The sequence below is a fragment of the Heterocephalus glaber genome, unplaced genomic scaffold (genome assembly GCF_053883595.1).
Source record: "Heterocephalus glaber isolate CG9 unplaced genomic scaffold, H.glaber_assembly_v1.0 deba00000347, whole genome shotgun sequence".
Taxonomy (NCBI): Eukaryota; Metazoa; Chordata; class Mammalia; order Rodentia; family Bathyergidae; genus Heterocephalus; species Heterocephalus glaber.
In genome coordinates, this window is record NW_028258143.1 from 38369337 (window position 1) to 38389116 (window position 19780).

At 37.8% G+C, this 19780-nt stretch overlaps 1 protein-coding gene across 6 annotated transcripts in view; it reads right to left on the reverse strand.

The window, feature by feature from the left end:
- Ccdc148 (coiled-coil domain containing 148) overlaps positions 1-19780 on the reverse strand; it is a 392699-nt gene that overhangs the window by 220870 nt on the left and 152049 nt on the right. For all 6 annotated transcript variants that reach the window (XM_021266013.2, XM_087199166.1, XM_087199161.1 and 3 more), the window contains 2 exons: positions 11204-11342; positions 9561-9767 (listed from right to left, as the gene is read on the reverse strand). In XM_021266013.2, the coding sequence (XP_021121672.2) occupies positions 9561-9767; positions 11204-11342 (346 nt within the window). The remainder of the gene's footprint in view (positions 1-9560; positions 9768-11203; positions 11343-19780) is intronic.

Sequence of the window (19780 nt, forward strand, 5' to 3'; positions counted from 1 at the left end):
CGAGGAGAGACAATGGGAATGGTGCATTATCTACAGGAGAGCATCTGGGGAAAACAAGCCTCCCCAGATGGGGAAGTGGACTGCAGCTAAAGCTTTGTAATGGATTGATATAGATTGATAAAAGTTAATGATCTGCACATTTTGGTAATTTGATAGAGCATGAGAATTTGGAACCTCTAGAAGCTACACAGGGAAATTTGCACACACTCACTGGCTTTTCTCCACAGATTTCAGAATGCCCACAAGAAAAACTGTGGCCAGGATAGGAGGCAGAGCCAGCTTACAGTGACAGTGTATGTCCAAGAGTGAGGAATCAAAGACCTACAGAACAAAACACGATAGATGGGGGGTGGGTAGCAAACCAACAGGGCACAAGTGCAGATCCCTTGCAGCCAGAGAAAGAGAAGGAGAAAAATCTCTGCCCCTGGGAAAGGGGCAGGAAAATGCTTCCTTTGCAAGAGAAGGCATGAAGCAGAGTTTGTCTGCTCAGGGAAATGAGAGCAGAACCACTGAGCCCCAAGATCCAGGATATAGGCTACACCAGAATATTAGGAAAAACAGAATGCCTCTTCCCTTCTGTCAAATGTCTAGTGACAATCTAGTGAGGAAGAAGGAACAGGAGTATGTCTCACAGGCACAATTTAACATGGATGCTTGAAGCTGATGCTGCCATAAGCAAAGCAACACTAATTGCCAAAAGTTGGACACAACTGGTGAGTGGATAGGCTGTGATATACAGTATCCATATCATCAAATACTAACTACTCCAAAGTAAACTAAAGCCAACTATCAATCCAAACAAGAATACGACTGGATCACACATGCATTGTACCAAGTGAAGAAAATCAGACTGAAGTCCCTATAATCTGTATGGCTACATTTATGTGACATTTTTAAATAGGTCAAAGTATAGGGAGAGAAAAGAGATCAGCAGTTGCAAAAGGCTGGAAGTGGATGTAAGGTTGAGTATACAAGGGTATGAAGATTTTTGAGGGGTAATGGAATCATTCTATATCTTGACCATAATAGTAGTTACACGTATTTGCAAAACTCATACAACTATACACTAAAAAAGGATTTTGCTGTATATAACAAATCCCAAAGATATTTAAAACTAAAAAGCAATACTTAATTAAAATTAAGTTTTGTTCATATAAAGGCATCAAGAGTAAAGATGCAGACACACCCTACCGAGGTCCCCAGTCGCATGGAACACAAGCCAAATCAGACCACTGCAGACAGGCAGGTCTGTGCCCGCCTTACCGAGGTCCTGAGTCACGGAAGACTCCGAATCACCCCGCTGCAGATAGGCAGCCACCTGATTCCACACTACAAAGATGCAGAGGACACCAGACCCCCAGACCAAGGTACTGAGTCCCACTGTTCCTGGCCCAGAGGTAGAGGCTTCTGCACCGTCGTCCCACTGCTCCTGGTCCAGAGGAAGGGGCTTCCCGGTCACCATCCCTCCCACTGCTCCCAGCCCAGAGGAAAGGGCTTTTGGGCCACCTTCTGTCCCACTGCTCCTGGCCCAGAGGAAGGGGCTTCCGGGCCACCATCCCTCCCACCACTTCCGGCCCAGAGGGAGGGACTTCTGAGCCACCATCTCACTGCTCCTGGTCCAGAGGAAAGGGTTTCCCGGCCACCAGCCAGCCAGCTGCTCCCAGCCCACAGGAAAGGGCTTTTCGGTCACCATCCCTACCGCTGCTCCTGGGCCCTGTCCCACCTCACCCAGCTCAGAGGAGGTAATCCATGCAGGTGCTAACAGCCCCCCGCCCCAGTCGAAATGAGAAAACACATAAATAAGTCTCAAAACCAGACTTCCAGATCACCTACAGCAACCCCAAAGGGAAATGAGATGCAACACTCTGATACTCAACCACCTGGACTCACTGAACTGGAAACAAAAGGGGATCTGGAAAAAATGAAATCAGAAATAATTTCTCAAATATCAGAAGAAATTGTGCTCCTAGTACAAGGCATGATTAATAAACCAAGAGAGGAGCTCAGGAACATGATGGAATCCCAACATATGAAACAAATGGAATCCACAAAACAGATGCAAATAGATTTCCAGGACATGAAAAACTCCATTGAAAGTCTACACAGCAGAATGAGCCAATGTGAGGACAGAATTTCACATATAGAAGATAAGATTGCAATTAGTGACCAGGAAAAGAAAACTTGCTTCAAAATTATAAGGGAACATGAGAAATCAATCCAGCAGCTGCTAGATGATGCAAAAAAGAATAACATAAGACTGATTGGGCTCAATGAAGAAACAGAAGAGAGTGCAGATGACATAAAAAAAATCTCTTCACAGAAATAATGGCAGAAAACTTCCCAAGCAGGGGAAAAGAGCTTGACATACAGATAAGTGAGGCATATAGGACTCCAAATAGCCTTGATCAAAAAAAATCTACACATAGGCATATAATTGTTAAGATTCCAGAAACATAACAGAAGAAAAAAGTTCTCCAAGCAGTCAGAGAAAAGAAACAAATCACATACAAAGGAAAGCCCATCAGAATCACAGCAGACTTCTCAACACAAACCATCAAGGCAAGAAGAGCTTGGAGTGACATATTCCAAGCCCTAAAAGAAAACAGCCTCCAACCCAGATTGATGTACCCTGCAAAACTATCTTTCAAAATGGATGGAGAAATAAGATACTTTCATGACAAAGAGCACCTTAGGAACTTCGTCAACACCAAACCAGCACTCCAAAGAATTTTACACAATAGCCTAGGAACAGACATTGAGGATCACAACCCCAAGAAGCAAAGCAGAATGAACCCATCTGGCATGACAAGAAATTAAATGCGAAGGGGGAGAACCCAACAAAAAGAAAAAGTCATGGCAATGACAAGTCAATATGTTTCAGTTATAACCATCAATGTTAATGGTCTCAAATCACCAATCAAAAGAAATAGATTGGCAGAATGGGTCAAGAAGCAAAATCCAACAATATGCTCCATACAAGAAACACACTTAATTCAAAAGGAAACTCATAGACTGAAAGTTAAAGGGTGGAAAACAATACTGCATGTGACAGGAACCCAAAAAAAAGCAGGAGTAGCTATCCTCTTTGCAGATCAAGTAGATTTCAAACCAACACTGATTAAGAGAGATGAAGAAGGACACTACATCCTTGTAAAGGGAACAATCCAACAGGAAGAGATGACAATCATAAATATCTATGCATCAAACACTAGTGCACCCAACTATATAAAACAAATACTAATGGACATGAAAAGTCATATATGCACTAATACAGTTGTAGTGGGGGACCTCAACATCCCACTGTCACAAATAGATAGATCAACTAGACTAAAAATAAGTAATGAAATACTAGAACTCAATCGAACTCTTGAACAAATGAACTTAACAGATGTTTATAGAGTCTGCCACCCCACAAAATGAGAATATACATTCTTCTCAGCTGCACATGGGTCATTCTCCAAAATAGACCACATACTCACACATAGAACAGGTTTAAGTAAGTGCAAAGGAATTGAAGTTATCCCCTGTATATTATAGTGCGATGAAATTGGATATCCATAGCAAAAGAAACTCAAAAAATTTCATAAACACGTGGAAATTGAACAACACACTTCTGAATAACCAATGGGTCACAGAGGAAATTAAAGAAGAAATCAGACAGTTCTTTCAATTAAATGACAATGACAATACAACATATCGGAATCTATGGGACACAATGAAAGCTGTCTTACGAGGGAAATTCATAGCAGTGAATATGCATATTAGGAAAACAGAATGAGCCCAATTAAACAACCTGATGCTGAACCCCAAGCTTCTGAAAAATGAAGAGCAGGACAACCCCAAAGCTCACACAAGGGAGGAAATTATAAAGATCAGAGGAGAAATCAATGCAATGGAGACTAAGAGAACGATACAAAAAATCAATGAAGCCAAGAGTTGGTTCTTCGAAAGAATCAACGAAATTGACAAACTTTTAGCCAACCTTGTCAGAAAAAGGAAAGAAAAGGCCCAAATCCATGCAATTAGGAATGAAAAGGGTGAAATTACAACAGACCCAGCAGAAATCCAGAGGATCATCAATACCTACTTCCAGAACCTATATGCCAATAAGATGGACAACACAGAAGAAATGGACAGATTCCTAGATACATATGAATTACCAAAGTTGAACGAAGAAGACCTAAAAATTCTGAACAACCCAATATCAACCAATGAAATTGAAAATGTAATTAAAATCTTATCAACTAAGAAAAGCCCGGGCCCTGATGGCTTCACTGCTGCATTCTACAAGACATTTAGAGAAGAACTGCTGCCACTACTGTTCAAACGCTTCAGTGAAATTGAAAGGGAAGCAATACTCCCAAATTCATTCCTGGAAGCAAGCATCACCTTGATCCCCAAAGCAGAGAAAGACCCAACTGAAAAAGAGAACTATAGGCCAATCTCACTCATGAACATAGAGGCAAAAATCCTTAATAAGATAATGGCAAACAGAATGCAGAAGATCATCAAGAAGATCATACACCCTGATCAAGTCGGATTCATCCCAGGGATGCAGGGATGGTTCAATATACGAAAATCAATTAATGTAATACACTGTATCAATAGAGCTAAGGACAAAAACCATATGATTATCTCCATAGATGCAGAAAAAGCATTTGACAAAATCCAACATGCATTTATGATAAAAACCCTACAAAAAATTCGAATAGATGGTCTCTACCTCAAACTGATAGAAGCCATCTATGAAAAACCAACAGCCAATATCATACTAAATGGTCAAAAACTGAAATCCTTCACACTCAAATCAGGAACAAGACAAGGATGTCCACTATCACCACTCTTGTTCAATATAGTTCTGGAAACATTCGCCACGGCAATCAGACAAGAGAAAGAAATAAAAGGAATAAAGATAGGTAATGAAGAAGTCAAATTGTCATTATTTGCAGATGACATGATACTGTATATAGAAGACCCCAAGAACTCCACCAAAAGTCTTCTAGACTTAATAACCAAATTAAGTCAAGTAGCTGGTTACAAGGTCAACACACAAAAATCAATAGCTTTCCTCTACACCAATGACAGACTCACTGAGAGAGAAATAGGGCAAATAATTCCTTTCACAATGGCATCCAGAAAACTGAAATACCTAGGAATCATCCTAACGAAAGAAATCAAAGCCCTCTTCTCTGAAAACTATGGCACTCTGAAAAGAGAGATTGAAGATGTATCAGAAAATGGACAGACATCCCCTGCTCCTGGATAGGAAGGATTAATATAGTGAAAATGGTCATACTTCCAAAACTGCTATATAGATTTAATGCAATTCCAATTGAGATCCCAGCAGCATACTTCATAGACCTCGAGAAAACAGTCCAGAAATTCATTTGGAACAAGAAGAGACCCAAAATAGCAAAAGCAATTCTAGGTAACAGAGACATGGCAGGGGGTATCACAATCCCCAACCTGCAACTCTACTACAAAGCTACTGTGATAAAAACAGCATGGTACTGGCAAAGAAACAGACTTGAAGACCAGTGGAACAGATTAGAAGATGCAGAAACAATGCCAGACACACTCAGCCATCTCATCTTCGACAAAGGAGCCAAACACCCTCACTGGAGGAAAGATAGCCTCTTTATTAAATGGTGCTGGAAAAATTGGGCTTCAACTTGCCAAAGATTAAAACTAGACCTATATCTCTCACCATGCACTAAACTAAAATCAAAATGATTTAAAGATCTAAATATTAAAATAGAAACTCTGAACCACTTGGAACAGAGGTTAGGTAGAGCCCTTGAAGACATCGGTGTAGGAAAAGATTTTATGAACAAAACCTCAGTTGCCCGTGAACTAGCACAAACCATCAACAAATCAGATCTCTTCTTATTAAAAAGCTTCTGCACAGCAAGAGAAACCACCAGCAGTGTGAAGAGACAACCCACAATGTGGGAAAAAATCTTCACCTGCTCTTCCTCAGACAAAGGTCTACTATCTAGAATCTATAAAGAACTTAAAAAGATCAGACCTCCCAAATTTAAAGACCCAATCCAAAAATGGGCATCTGAAATGAACAGACATTTCTCACACAAAGAAGGAGAAATAGCAAATAAATGCATGAAAAAATGTTCAACATCACTGGTCATTCGAGAGATGCAAATGAAAACAACACTGAGATTCCACCTCACTCCACAAAGAATGGCTGCTATCATGAAATCAACCAATAACAAATGCTGGTGGGGCTGTGGGGAAAGAGGAACCCTGCTCCACTGCTGGTGGGAGTGTAGACTGGTGCAACCACTGTGGAAATCAGTATGGAGATACCTCAAAGAACTAGGACTGGAAGTCCCATTTGACCCCACTATTCCACTGCTGGGGATCTTCCCCAAAGAATTAAAAAAATCATACCACAGTGATATGTGTGCACCCATGTTCATAGCAGCACAGTTTGTAATAGCTAAAACTTGGAAACAGCCCAAATGCCCATCAACTGGAGACTGGATAAAGAAAATGTGGTTTTTTTATAAAATGGAGTACTACTCAGCCATAAAAAATGAGAAATTAGAGACATTTATAGCTAAGTGGATGCACATTGAGGCGATACTCTTATGTGAAATAAGTAGGACACACATGTGGAAATACCGAATAGTTTCTCTGGTGTGAGAAACTGAAAGTGTAAATAAGGATTAAATGTATAATAGGTAATGTGAAATAGGAAGAAAAGGGGCAAAGGGGAAGGAAGTGGGAGGGCTAAGGGAAAGGATAGAAGGGAATAAGATTAATATGAGAAAATGGAAACATAGGAACAAAATCTTTGTAAATAGGGAGGACTGGAGGGGTTGAAGGGAGGGCTGGGCAAGGGTGAAAAATAAGAACCAAGAGAGACTATGTAAAGGTGCAAATTTCCAATGATGAATGTCATTATATTGTATAGCTAAAATGTACCAATGATTAGAATGAATAATCAATAATGTAAAATAGGACGAAAAGGTCCAAAGGGATAGGGGTAGTGGGAGGGGCAGGGGAAAGGAAAAAAGGGAAAGGAAAAAGTGATGAGAAATGGAAAAAATGGAAATAAAGTCTTTGTAAATAGGGAAAGGTGGAGGGTGTGAAGGGAGGGCTAGGAATGGGGAAAAAATAAGAACCAAGATGCATTATATAAAGGTACAATTCCCAATGAGAAATGTAATTGTGTTGTATACCTACAATATACCAATAAAAGAATTTAATACAAAAAAAAAAGAGTAAAAGTGCAAACCATTGACTGGGAGAAAACAAAAGAACTTCTATATAGAATATGTAAAGAGCATACAAATGTATAAGAAAAAAGCAGAAAACCCAAGAGAAAAATGGGTAAATGACTTGAGTGGACATTTCACAAAAGAGGATAACCAATAGGATAATAATGAAAAGATGCTTGAACCCATTAGTCTAAATGCAAGTGAAAAACATAATGAGTTATCACTACTCAGCCAACAGATTAGCTAAAATTAAGGATTCACAATACCAAAGTTGCTGAGATGTAGAGCAACTGAAACTGGCTGCAAATGTCCATAACCACTTTGGGAAACTATTTTGGCAATATGTACTACACTTAAAAACACCTAAACCTGGGCCAGGGATTTAGCTCAGTGGTTCTGCCACCTGCCTCCCAAGCACAAGGTCCTGAGTTTGATCCCCAGTACAAAAAAAACAAAAACAAAAAACACCTAAACCTATAATCCAGCAATTCTGTTCCTGTGTATTTATCCAATGGAGATGAGTACATTTGCCTAATAAAAAGACACACCAAAGAATGCTCATAGGACCAGTGTCATAATAGCAAAAATCTGGTAACAATGAAAATTTTCATTAACAAGAAATATAAATTGTGTTATATGTAAATGATGAGGTACAACACAAGAATGAAAAGAATACATGATGGTAACATGCAATAAAACAGATATGATGAGCACAAGAAGCATAAAGGAGCTTTGCTGTATGATTTGATCTACATCAAGTTCTAGGACAGATAAAACTCATCTATGATGAAGTCAGAAGAGTGGTTTCAGGTGAAGGTAGTATGTACTGAGAAGAGTCATGAGGAAACCTTCTGAGCTGCAGAAAACATCCTCTATTTTAATCTGGATGGTACTTACATGGGGGTGTATATAGGCAAAACTTCGTATAATAACATACTTATGTACTGTGCACTGTATTACACATATGCTTACTTCAGTACAATACAATACAACACAACACATTGCAACCCAGGACAATACAAAGAATATACACTTGCAGAGTAGCTTAAGGGCTAATGATAATATGTGCAAACTTAGTAAAAACCGACTAGGAGTACAAAACTTGTTATGACCACTGACCCTGTGTTTCCTATCAGTCTACAATGGAGAAGAAACATGTAGTAGCTCTGGAGCCTGTAGTAAGATCAGTTTCAATGCAACTTCTATTCCTTGTAGACCCCAAACTTATGAAATGTGAAAAGAAATAACTTTTAAAAATCATTCAGAGCAAGCACTTTTCCTCTTACCTTTTAAAACTGAGACATTTGCTTTTACATGCTATCAATTGCTACATAAGGTCTGCCATGTTGGGGATTTTTTCTTCAAAAGAATTCAATTTCTTGTTGTGCCATCATTCTCCTACCACATCATTTATTATTAAATCAAGACAGCACTTTACTGTGCACTTCATGCCGTACCTCAGTAGTATTAATGACCCCTGCCAACCCTCCGACGGGAGCACCAGGCCTCCAAGATGCCAGCACCCGTGGCCAGTCTGGGGATAGAAGTCACTCCCAACACAGCTATTGCTCATGCTGTCATTCTGCCACTAAGGCAGCTCCTCTGTTTTTCCCCACAAGCATCAGACACCAGCCCTCAATCCTTCCAACTAAGGGTTACCAGAAAGGCCCCCTTCTTGGGTCTGAGAAGGAGGAAAATCCCATCTACTCCCCTATACCTTGTTGAGGCTCATACACAGCCCAGCAAGCTTGCTCCAACATACCTTCACATGAATCCTTTCCCTTTTACATAACTTGACTTTTTTATATCTCTTATGTGAATGAGAAGTCCAAGAGCCTTTTACAATTATTTTTATCAGTACACGTTTGACTCAGAATTAGTTACTTTATGACTACATTCTTCAATGGCACACAGCATCAAACTCTGGCCTGCAGCCTGTATGGTGGGTGTTGAACATCTCCATCAAAATGTCAATTTACAAACTTCTTTGAAGATAATGATACACCATATATTAACTATTGTTATTCTTTTATTATTTTGTTAAGAAAGTTTGTTTTATTTTTTCATTAAATTTTTAAAAGCCAAAATTTTTTCAATGTTAACATTCTGTTATAGTAACTTTAGGTTGAACCTTATGAAACTGTTGATTGTTGACTAATTTGGGCCTAAAGAATTGAATTTTAATGGTTTAAGCAAACAGCTTTATTCAAGGTAGGCTTTCTGGAGAAACTCAACCTTAGGTTGGATTTGAACAACAGGAAAAGTAGGTTCTTAAATGAATACCTAGGCAAATAGCCAAAGACCCAAGAAACATCTTACCTTGGCTTTCAGATCAGCACACAATTCCTGTTGCTTTTTCCTGTCCTTTGCCAATGTGCTTTCCATTTCATAAGTGGCAGAGGCCTCAAGGAGGGTCAATGCTGCCTTCTGTATAAAGTCTTTCCTATTCTTACTCCAGTTTTCTATCAAGATCCTTCGCTGCTCCCTAGCAAAGTGATATTGGTCACAATATTTCTCATGCTGTACCTGAAAAGGTAGCAGATGGTGAACACTTATCAATATGAAAATGGGCCTATATTTTACGTCACTGTTGTAAAAATGAATAAAACTAATTATAACTAATGATTTTGAAAAATTAAACATAAACTTCTTAATAGCAGACACAATAGCCAGGTACTAGCTTCAGCTTTTAGAGTGTGTAGCTAACTGGTAACTGAGAACAAGTCATTTAATGTATATAAGTCTTCAGTTTCCTAAAGGAAAATGAAGTCAGTTAAGTGACCTATAAAACAACTTCCACTTCTAAACAGTAGTGCTTCAAAGAATAGAAAGCAATATTTTCCCCAATATATAATGTTTTTTCAACACACCATGCTTAAATCAGTTTTGACAGTCTCATCTAGTGTTCCAGTTAGACAACATGCCAATAAAAATTAAAAATTGCTATAATAATCCTGAAAATTAACAGTTTTATCCTTAATTATCAGAACTCTCAGATTCTTAAAATTAAAGCAAATATAGTAGTGACATCTAGCCCTTCCCATTGTACACTCTGGAAGGACATGACACTCTCACATTAGTACAGTAGCAGGAGCTCCTTACAGCAATGACTCTCAAATATGGGAAGTATCAGAATCTTGAGGGGAAAGGACAGGAATGAAAAGAGCCTGAGTAGTTTGAAAAATCTCCACAGGTGATTCTGAAAAGCTCCTCATGCAAAAGTGTGTCTTCCACATCTCTGAGTTTGACATCTTATTTAATCCCTAAACAGTGTGAGAAAAGAAGCTAGCAAGCAAGATAAAGTTTGCCCCACCTAATGTAATACTTTAGGTATGATTGATTAGGTACCTGACAAAACAGACTACACTCTCACTTAAACCAGGTATCAGCTACTAGAATCTGTTCTGTACACTTCTCAGCTCTGTTCCATAAAGCCAAAAATATACTTAACACTTGTAAACATCAAGAAATGAAGCATATACCATGCAAACACTATCACACTAATAGTAGAAAAACAAAAATCTACAAAGTTCATTATGATAGCTAGTTGCAGAAGCAAACAAATTGATAAGGAACAAAGAGAAAGCTCTAATTCAATAAATTGAGAATTTTTAAATTCTAGAGTGAATTATTTATTACATAACAGGTATCTATTAGAGACCATAATCAAAATGAATACTTGTTGGGAGTTTGGGGGGAGGATTAAAAAGTATGGGACAGGATAGTCACAGTAGCTGCATGGACTTTGCTTCCATTTCTTCTTTGGAAATTAAGGATAACAATAGTGTTTCACCCACTGTTATGCATGCTAAAGGAGTTTCTATAGGATGATATATAAACTTCTATACACATGATTGTTGTGACTCGCTATATTTAAAACAATTACAAAAGTGCATAGCCAGTAATTATTGACTATTGAAACAATTCAACCTGCTTGTATGAAGGAAGGATTTAGCACTCACCAAATCATGCCTAGATTTGTGAGGAAAATATCTTTGTAACATGTCCAGATACAAAGTTCTTCTGCCAACAAGATCTCCAGGATATTGATCTAAAACAGCCTGGTAAATCCAGTGATCTTCTTCACTTAGTTGGAAGTTTCTGATGGCAACAAAAATATCACGATATATGGTTGAGGAATTATAGAGTTTAAGGGAACTCAAATTGTTCAAGCTATTTGCAAGTGACAATAATTACATAAAGAATTTTTAAACACTAATGTTTATTACAGAAAAGGTTCCAAACTCTAATACAATGGTTTTTTCAATCACTTATTTGATATTTTCATGAGTGCCAGGCATAATATGAAGCAGCTCATGAAACACAATATTTTAAAAAATATTTATTCTACCTTGCCTAGTAGCATGATTTAAAAATCATGACCAATGAATGAAATAAACAAATATTGGAAAATAGATAATAATGCAAACAGATTTTAAGGATTTTTTTCTTATTCAACAAAGCTCCTAAATCTAGGCTGGAGAGAAATACAAATGTAGACAGTTAGACGAACAATTACATAAAGGAAAATAAAGACAACCTGAAGAAGGCACTTACTGTACATAAGGTTTGGCTTCAAAGACAAGCCTAAAATTATCTTTTACTTTATCCTCTTAACTCTTTGCTTTGTGGAAGTAATACTAAACACTGATATGAAGAGATAACGAATGGTGCTGTGTCAGATCACTGAAGAAATCATTTGTACACTGGATCCCTGCAAGTTGCCTTCCCAATCACGTCCATGCTGCTCCAAAACACTCTATTCTTTCAGAACATCATATGCACTGACACATATATAAAGTATTAGCAAAGTCCTATGCAAAGTGAAAGGTTGTATTAACAGCCTGAATTCTAAACTGAAATAATGCCTCTTTATTTGCATATTATTATTCCTGTTTAATAAATTAGAATAATCAAATACAGATGCAATCAGAGGGAATATTATTAGCCATAAGTATTTCTTTGATACCAGATGAGGACATGTCATTGTTTATTTCTACTATAACGATGGTTCTTACACTTTCAAGTTAATTGTGCAACTCAAAAAATTTTATGTCTTTATGCTTCTGAAAAAATATTTGAAAATTTAAAACAGAATAAACACACTTTAAATAAGTGACACCAATGGGAATTCCACTGTCCTAATGCAAGGTTCCCTAGTTTCTCTAAAGCACTTCATTGTTCTGTTAAGTGAAAAAAAAGAGAAAAAGTTCTTTTTCAAAGAAGGAAATCTTATGTATCTGGTCTATGATGGGGGAAAAAAAAAAGGATTGAAGGTATACTACCAGGAAAAATACTCTACAATTCTTCAACGTGAAGTAATCTAATGAAAAGAAAGAATTTGAGATGAATTCATTCATTGAATGCACCATGTATTTTGGTTCCATGTGAATTAGTTCTGCACACATAGACAGTCAAAGGGTTCTGCAAATACAGCATTTCAAGTAGGAAAATTAAGCCAGGAAAAAGGCTGGCTGAGTGCACTTGGCCTTTCAAATATTCTCAGGTTTTCATGGACATTATCTAAGGTTCTCTCTCAAAGAACTCATTTTCATTCTTGGTAACACTGAAAGCATTTTAAGAACAAAGTTAGCCAGATAAATTCTCCAATACATAAGCAATAACAACAACAACCACAAGACTAGAACTACAGTCCTTGCCTTCATTAATATTTCTTAAATTTCTTGTAATCAAAGGACCTTGCACACAGTTTGAATGTCCACCTTTATTTAATAAAAAATATGGATGTATGTGGGGTGGTGTGTCCCCTGGAGGGGAAGGTGATAGAACCTAGGTTGAACAAGTTTTTGTTCTTTTAAATTGCCATTCATCTATATAATGAGACTGATGGTTTCATAAGGCAAATTTCTTTTATTAGTCTTAATTTCTATCACCAAGATGTGAGTCTTGTTGATAACTCATGGATGCCTCTCCCTTCTGTAGAGAATTGCGCTGGGCCAGTTGTGAACTGCCTCACCCCAAAGGTCACTCTCCCACCCTCTCTCCAGGGCACCTTGCAACCAATGCTGACAGACACGGTGTACAGATGGCCAGCCCACTTGCTTCCAGAAGGGACCAACTACTGGAGGTGATATCAGTCTCCACTGAGATCTCCTCTCTGCTTAGGGAATGTTGCCTCTCCATTCTGCCTCCTTCCCAAACTTTCTCCGGAGAGCATCTTCCAACAAACCCTTTGTTCTAGGAACCCTTGTCTCAGTTTTGTTTCTGCAGGACCTCACTTAAGATAATTGACAAGAAATCTTACCCATAATTTTTAAAAGTAATTTAAATCTTCTGGTAAATGGAGAAATACTTTTAAACTAATTGCTTTGATGGTCTCTTCTACTGAATGGTGGTACAAGATTGTGGCTCTCCTCAAAGAGAAAGCACGAATAGCAAACATTTACAAAAATGCTTTTCAAATAAAAGCGCACATTAAGCAGTGTACATTGCTATAAATAAATACAGCAGCAGGAGAATTTGTGGCACTCAGTGCATTTTTATAGATTCCATAAATGTATTAATTAGGTAGCATTTTAGTGATAACATTAAAAACCACTTAAACATATGAAATGACTATAAAATATTAAAACCAGATATTTCAAACCAAATACACTATGAACAGTGATGACATCCATTTTGACCTTCTTGTTGATTTGAGAAACCTCAGATCCCAAAAGGTTTTTCTACTTAGCACAATTACACAAATTGTAACTCATTTTTTCTAGCATATGTGGAATAAAAATTAAAAATATGTTGAAAAGAAATGACATATAAATACTCACAATATTTTTATTTTTATAGTATTTATAGCAGTTTCCAGAGCTGCAGGCTTAAATCTTGAGGTAAATATTCGTGTGGGCAATAATATGGCACAGTCATACCTTTCCACTGGAATGCTGCTTGTGAAGGAGGGAGAAAGCACCCACCTTCCCACATCTATTCTGTATACACACTGAGTCTGCACAGTAAAATCTAAAAGGCATCACTGAACACAACAGCCTCTTCACAATAACTCAGTAACCGTTTCCTAGACCTGTGGCCTTACAGCCTCTAAAATAAAGTCATATTCAGTTTATCTGTATTTTTAAATTTAAATCTAGACATTTATCTTTTCTATTCTAACCTCCATATTTTCTATGTACATAATATATATTTATGGCCAAGATTACCTTTCACCTTTTGAAGTTCTCCTTTAATTTAACTGCTTTGCCAGTGATTATCATAACAAACTAGCTAAATTTTTACACACATAGTGAGAAATATTCTGATCCTTTATGTGTTTTCTGAATTTGAAAAATGATATAACTTTAAAGATATTTTGAAAGAAAACTTCAAACTTATCCTAAATATTTACAGTTAAAAACACCTTTGGACAAAATATATTTGCCAGTTGTCTGCAATTTCTATTCTTTTTTATCTAATTTAAAGAACTTTGGATTTTATCTTTAGCACAGCACACCAGGATTTTTCAGTTCACAGGTTTGTTAAGCACTTCACACACTGCAGAGGGATGAGACATTTACCACTCAATCCGCTCAGCCTCCCTTGCCCCCAAACACTGAAGTCCACAGATACAATTTCATTATGATTTTCCAGGAAATGAGACAAAACAGATAATTCAGAAAGAAGGACAACTGGGCTGTGAAAATTCAACCTGACCAGGTTGATTGTCTCTGTAATTCTGTTTGAGTCATTTTGAAAAACCTAAATTGACTTAGCTACTAGTTTTCATCATAGCCACTTTTAAACTACTTTCTTTGGGTACAGTTGCACAACATCAAAGTACATTTATCGGTGAAGATGGGGCAAGGGTTGCAAATAAGATACAAGTACTTCAAGTCTAGCAAATTAAACATTGTGTTTATAAACTGGCTGAAAACTATTTTATATTTTCTCTGGGTAAAGGGAGCTTTCCAGGCAAAGTTGTAATTAGTGCCTTCTGAACCAAGCTGATGCAGTTACCAGCATCTGAGGACAGCCTGAGATTGGCAGATGACAATAGAGAATGTAGCCTATAGAAACACTCTAATCTCTTAAAATGTAACAGTGTCAGAGGGTGCCTAGTGCTCCTCCACCAAGCAGCTTGACTGCAGAGAGCCACCAGTGAATTACAAGGTTAAAAGCTAGTTCTGTCACAATCCCTTTGTCTGCCTTCACCATATCTGTCCCTGTGGAGGACACCACTCTCTCTCACTTTCCAATGTTGTCTTTCCAAATCAGACCCACCCAAACACTCAGTCTAATCAGACAGACCAGTTCCTGAAATTGTCTCCTCATGCACAAACTAACCGTTCTCATTATCTAAACATAAGTCTTTAATTTCCTTCTGGTGTACAGGGGGATCTCTGGTTCCAGACCATACCTGAGTAACAGAATCTACCCCCTCTGATTTCCTTGGATAGGTACATTCTCTTCCCAGGAAATCCATTCCTACTTAGTATTTCTCACCTCTCTGGTCCCTGGGTTCCAAGGAGCCTGGCTACTCAGGTAAGAGCTTACAGGAAGAATAAAGTGGATTCTCAAAAGCACAGTCAAATCTCATTGAATTGAAGAATAGGTTCTTTAAAAGTGAGCCATAGTGTAAAACCAGAACTTGTACTAACATCTAAATTCTCATTTGTTATGGTTGAATATTAAGTGTCCTCCCAAAACTCCTCATGTGTTGAAATCTTGCTCCCCAGCTGGTGGTGCTATTGGAGGATGGTGGAAATGCTAGTAGGTGGGGCCTAGACAGAGGAAGCAAGTTGCTGAGGGCCTACCTTTGAAGGGGGTATTTTTTTCCTGGTCCTGGTTCTTGTCCTGCCTGCCTCTCTCTCTCTCTCCCCTGCTTCTATCTCTCTCTCTCTCTCTCTCTCTCTCTCTCTCTCTCTCTCTCTCTCTCTCTCCCCTCTCTCCTTTATACTGGAACCAAGTGACCGTGACTTGAAATCTCTGCAAGTGTTAAGACAAAACAAACTTTTCCTCTGTTAAATTGACTTTCTCAAATACTTCATCACACTGATGGAATGCTAACTCACATGATCATTCTTCTGAGATGTGACAATATGGCAGGGTTTTAAAATTGATGGCTCCAAAATTTCTTCTAAGAAATATTACTAAATAAAATCTGGTCAGAAGAGGAGGGTAAGTGATTTATTTGGAAGCTGTGTCTTCGAAACAGACAGCACACTTAGGTTTCTTTGTTGTTTTTTTTAAGAATAGTTTACATAGAGAACTTAATTTTTATTTAGAATGCATATTTGTCAAAGGGGAGGGGTGAAGGCAAACCTTCTAAACTACATTGTGTCCCCTATATGTTTGAACAGACAGTATAATTTCTAGTGGAAATCTTGTTAAAAGTAAAATGTGTAGCTCTGTCACCCCATTTGTTAGGTTTTAAATAATTATATTTCTCAGAACTGTCAGGAAAAGGAAACCACAGCAGACATCATTGCCCCTCACCCTGCTCCTTTTCACCAGAATGCTGATCCTCCCTCCTCCAACTATCCCCAGGCAAAGTGAGCTCCATAACCTACCCAGGAATGAATCTTGACTGATCTTAAGGCTCTCCAGATATCCATTCACAAGTTTCCTGTTCCTCTAGCCAGTGTTTTCTAAGTGCTTGAACAAAAAACCCAATCCCAATCTGGCCAATAAAATGTGAGGGTAAATTCTCCTGGGTCAAAGGTCTCCTAATTCTTAAAAAGAGTCACAAAAGAGGAAAGATCTCTTTCTGCTTTTGGACACTGTACTGGAGGACTGCTGTGTCGTGTGGCAGAAAGCCCTCTAACCTGGGAAGTCAGAGCCAGAGAATGTAGATAAACAGACTTTTCGCTGCACTTGGGTTCTCTACTTCTGAACTTCTTGTTAAACAAGAAATTATTTAATTATATGTAACTTTAAATTGGGCTATTTTTTTATAGCTAAAGATACCCTAATTGACAGGTAATTGGCGGGAAAAAAAATGATATTTTAAAACGTAGCACCTTATTGTTTTGGAAGGAAAGTACTAAAGAGTGATATAGAGTTGAAAGAGGTGCAGAGCCAATGTGACCAGACCAGTGTGTAAAGCAATCCATACTCCTTAGCTAATCAGAGGCAATAAGTTTCAGCAAGGGCCATTTTTAAAACAAAACAAAAACATCCCAAGTTCAAATGAATAGACTTGGTGAAGACACGATTATCTACAGATACATTATGCGCTTTAATTTTTTAAAGGTCCTTTTACTGACGCAAAGTCTGCCTCCAAGTCACCACTTTATTCTTCACTTTTTGGGAGCACAAATGTTTTAAAATGCAGTAAAGTTTAAGTACAGTTCTGTTAGATAGATATTCTGACTCAATTTTCCAGGTCCAAAGCACGAATAATAAAACTGGCTTACTTCTTTGGGATGATATGAGGAAATGTTTAATTAACCATCATCAGGGCTTCTGAAATTTTAATTGCCATATAAAAACATTGCAATATCACTTCAAACAGCCAGTAATCATTAAGAAATTATAGGAATGGACCAAAAAAAGTCATGCTTCTTTTATCCCAGTTTATTTTTCAGACATTAACAATGTTCAACTTTATGTTCTTTTACAAGCACTAATATGGCAAATAAACATAAACTTACGAATGTAGTAATTATAATTTCTTACATTACTGGTTCTCCATGGTGTCAGTTCTAATGATTACAGTTTCTTCAAAGGGTTATATTTTGCCATGCTTGGACTTCAAGGTATAAGCAGCAGGGAAAAAATGTTATGAACAATTGATTTTATATATAAAATATGTTGTAAACTCCTCTTGTGTTTGACAATTTTGTCCATAGGGATTTTATTCTTGTCTTTGCTTATAGATACACACATTTTATTTTAGTGACAAATTCAAGCTATTATCCAGATTCAAAAGTAATAAACGTCCATTGTCCTGGACACAAATCTGTCAAGCTGCAGTTTCAATTTCCTCTAATCAATTTTCTCAAGATTAATTTGGTTTTACCCCCATTGAATAATACACTTCTTATAAATGGTTTTCACCCCTCCATTCTATAATACTCAGATTTTTCAGTCTCCTGACATATCAAAAATGTGGTTTTAATCACCATTACCCTGTGTGTTCCCTGGAAAAACAACTGAATCAAGAATTCAGGAGCAATACCCATCTTCTGCTCCAGAAAGCAGCCTAGAAGCCTTGCCCATGTGCTCTTGGTGCTGGGAAGCAGCTGGGAAGCCCTCCTGAGCCCTTGGCCCCCAGAGGCCTCCTAAAGTAACTTTTGCAGCCCTCATGCACTGGCATGTGCCCCATCTGCACCACTTAGGTATAGCCTGGCCTTTGTGAGGGATTCAGACGATGACAGCGGCTTGCCCTGCTCCCAGGCATGCTTTGCCACAACCACCTGGGCCAACTGGAGTGACCCCACCCCCTCAAGACCTACAGAATCTGATGGGTACCCCATGCCCATAGCTGGACACACTTCACTCAGAGCAAACCCAACCTACCTAAGAAAGCCACAACCCAGCAAATGATACCATCCCACAAACACTGCAGCCAAGGACACTGAGACACCTGCAGACATTGCTAACATTGATTGAAACTGAAGAAGCTACATAGACTCTGCACGAAAGTGAACACTAACCAAAGCCCACAGGGCCTGTCAAACCAACTCCCGAGGATACATTACCAGGAGAAAGACTTTGACTACAAAAAAGCCACCCTATAGAAGCCACCCTTCTAATTGATAGAAGTAGCTGATCTGCCAGATGCAAAAGTATGAATATAGGAATTTGAGATGCATGAAGAAATAATGTTATACAATGCCTCCAAAGGAACATAATTCTCTAGCAGCAACCCCAAAGAAAAGAAAATCAATGGATTGCCTAAAAAGAATTCAAAGTAATTTCAAGGAAACTTAATGAGATATAAGAGAATATATATATATTATATATATATTTTAGACATCTAAACAAAATGAGGAAGGCAATTCATAATATGAATAAAAATATTAGCAAAGATATAAAGATCAGAAAGTAGAACCAATCAGAAATCATACAACATGGAGTGTTATTTAGCCAAAAAGAATAATGAATCATGCATATTGAAGGCAAATGGATGGAACTACAGATCGTTTCATTACATTAAACAAAATAAGCCAGAGTAAGAAAGGCAAGCATTGTTTTCTCTCATATGTAGAATCAAAGGGAAAAAATAGAAAGACAAAAGGAAAGTAGAGGTGGACTATAAGGGAAAGGGACCAAAGGTGGAAAGAGGTAGAGAGGTTAATAGGAATGATGGATATGATCAACTACATTACATGCATGTATGAAAATGTGATAGAGCGACCCATTACACTGTTCAATTAATATGTTAATTGAAGTGAAAATTCCAGAAAAATAATAGCATTAAAACTCAGTTAATGAAATTTTAAAAATACACTTGAAAGTCCTAACTACAGAATTGATCAGTCAGAATTTCTGAGCTTGAAGACAGATCTTTTGAAATAACCCAGTCAGATTTTTAAAAAAGAAGAAAAGAATTATAAAGAATGAAGAAAGCTTTTGAGACATATGGG